This window comes from Helianthus annuus, chromosome 11 (assembly GCF_002127325.2).
Source record: "Helianthus annuus cultivar XRQ/B chromosome 11, HanXRQr2.0-SUNRISE, whole genome shotgun sequence".
Taxonomy (NCBI): Eukaryota; Viridiplantae; Streptophyta; class Magnoliopsida; order Asterales; family Asteraceae; genus Helianthus; species Helianthus annuus.
In genome coordinates, this window is record NC_035443.2 from 70,098,047 (window position 1) to 70,101,161 (window position 3,115).

Sequence of the window (3,115 nt, forward strand, 5' to 3'; positions counted from 1 at the left end):
ATTGGGCGCGACACGCGACGGACGTAGCGGCACGCGAAGGTCAAGAGTAAGCCTCTCGCGTGGCGCGAGAGGCATAAAAACTAGGAAAATTGTTTTTAATTGTTGTTTGATGCTCAGAACTGGTTTAATCCTATTTTTTTAAGCTATCAAAACTAACTTTTAAGTTGGTTTTTATCGTAGGTGATTATCAAGAAAACCCTGATGTAGATCAAGCGCAAGGAAGAACCGAACACGATCAATTTGCAAGCTTCCGCACATTATTATGTCGTCGTTGTGAACAACGAATTTAATTACATTATGTTATATGCTTATAAATTGTAAAAGTTTTAAATAACCCGTATTTTGTAATGTATATGTGCTCATAATCACATGTTTATTTTTCCTAAATTATACGAAAATCGTTAAATAATAGCAAGGGTGTTACACTGGACCCTGAATGATTTGAAATATATGTATTTTTTTATGTGTGTGTGTCAGTGGGTTTATACATATATACATGCACATATATAAATGTATGTTGGGAGGGGACCTAGAATAAATACCTAATTAAGGTGTTGTGTGTCAACGATGGAGTGCCTATAAATATATATCCATGTGTGTGTATTCTTGACTTTTTAGGCACCGCATTAACATTTCAAAACCCCTAAGAAGTCCTACCCCATGCCTATAAATACCACTATCTTCCATCGCACCAAGAGTCATTCATTTGTGCAACATATCTTCTTTCATAAAAAAAAGCTCATACCTATAATGGAGGTTTCTATGGAGGTAGAGGTCGCTTCTTCACTCTCTTCCGAAAAACTTTTCAAGCTCTATAATAACTACCACACCATCGCACCCAAGGTCGATCCTCAATCTTTCAAATCCATTACTGTTATACAAGGTGATGGTGGTGTTGGAAGTATCATCAGCACTGTGTATGGTGACGGTAATCGACCTCCCCTTATTTACATTTGTAATTATTTATTGATATTATTGAACTTGGCCGATCTTCTTTGATGGCTTTCATAACTATTATTTAAATAAAATCTCTCACAGGCTCAACTTCAAAACACACGGTGGATGCCATTGATACAAGCAACCATCTTATCAGCTACACATACTTTGAAGCGGATGTCTTTAAGGGTATTATAGAGAAAACCACTCATCATATTAAGTTCTCCCCTTCTCCTAATGGAGGAGCTATATACAAACGTACAATCATATTTAAGTGCATCGGTGATGCTAAGCTAAGCGATGAGGCTATGAACATTTCCAAAGAAACAATAAAGAGTATTTTCAAGAGGATGGAGTCTTATGCTATTGCTCATCCTGAAGATTTCTAATTCATTCACCTAAATGACGGAGTGTATCTGACCATGTTATTATTGTATCTTTTCATTTGCTGAAATAATGTTATATGTATGCTTAATATATGTTAACAACAACACATTAATGTATGTCGGTTTGCTTTTGAATGGGTAAACAAAGTAACTATAACTCTTAAAGGTGATTATGAGATGCATTCATATAACGCCCACATTTTAACATTCGAAAAATAAAGTAATAACATATATTTTTTAACAAAAATTGGGCATGACCCGTCCGTAACATGAGCAAATCCCTGTTTTGGCAAACTTCATTTCAAGTAAATTAATAAGTAAATTAATGACACTTCCAAAAGAATTAACAAAACCAAAGCATTACTTTTAAATATCTACCAACATCTAGATTTTTTTTTAAAGATCTAATAAGTCAAACTTCAAAAGTCTAGCTACTAAACAAAGTAGTTACAACAAAAGTACTTTTTGACCATAAACATTGCTACAAAAGAAGCGGAAGCGCATATAGGCGAGATTCATATGGTGCTCATTCCAAGTCGCCGGACCGATTAAGTTGAGGATTTACCTACATCAACAACAAAGTTTATTTCGTCAAATACGTTACTACTAATACAATAAATCGAATTAATCCGTTTCATACTTTCACTTCTTTCATACACTTTCTTACTCGATGGAACGGGTCAAAACATACCATCTCGCAATCCAGATAAATCATGACATTCATTGACCCGTCGAAACGGGCAATTGTAAACTTACATAAACATCCATTTGGTTCGTTTATAACTAATCGAATACGTGCATTTCATTACTATTACATACATCACTTTTCAACCCGTTTATAACAGATTTAATTTATTTCCTTCCTTTTGCATCACTATACATTCCTTAGACTCGTTTATGACGAGTCGACTTCAATATTCATCCATTCATAAATACTCATACCAGTGACCCGTTCACAACGGGTTAAGCTACTTACTTCATATTCATACTAAACCATTGTGCGTTTTCCGTTTCCCTAGCACTTGATCTTTCTTCGTTCACGCCTACATTAACATGTTCATTCAATCATTTAGTCTATCCGAACATCATTTCATTAATTACATAGTTTATTTTATGGCAACATTATCACAATTTTCCGAATTTCGAACACTTGGAGGGTTTCGCATTAGTAGGACACTAAACACATATGTTCTAGGACATAATTTAACTAGTTCTTCTAGCAAATCATAAACAATCAATCAAGCTGTATGATACTTTAACTCCATATCAATTTATCTAGTGTTAATACATCATAATCAAGATTAAACATTAATATTTCAAGGTTTTACATAACTACTTCTATTATCTTGATTATCCTACATTTATTAAGATCTCATACAAAAATGGCTCTATGAATCAAGATGTTCAAATCATCAAAATCAATCATAAAACTTATTCTACATAGCAATTCCAACTTCCAATAACACCTATCATAACATAATCTCATGATTGGGTTGAAACCCATTTCCTTGAATATACCAAATCAAAGAATTGGACTTACCACTTCAATAAACATGGTTAGATGTTCGAAAATATGAGTTCATGCATTCGTTTTTCCTTGGAATTTCTACTAAATTTGATGTATGTGATGAAATTAGGGTTGCCCCTTTGCTACTGCCTTTGTTCGATCGACTAGAGACACACAGTGTGTGTGTCTTTGATTTTTAACTCTTTTAATCTTTTGAGTTTTCAAAAGTTACACCTTTGGCCCTTCTAATTTGTTCACTTATTTGATTTAAACATTTTTCAATTCA

General features: G+C 33.7%; 1 protein-coding gene across 1 annotated transcript; it reads left to right on the forward strand.

Annotated features, from left to right (window-relative positions):
- The first annotated feature begins 703 nt into the window (after positions 1-703).
- On the forward strand, positions 704-1,457 carry LOC110890518 (root allergen protein-like). The gene is made up of 2 exons (XM_022138139.2): positions 704-928; positions 1,039-1,457. Exons 1-2 carry the CDS (start codon positions 751-753, stop codon positions 1,323-1,325), a joined length of 465 nt encoding a protein of 154 aa, XP_021993831.1. The 5' UTR covers positions 704-750; the 3' UTR covers positions 1,326-1,457.
- The last annotated feature ends 1,658 nt before the right edge of the window (positions 1,458-3,115 follow it).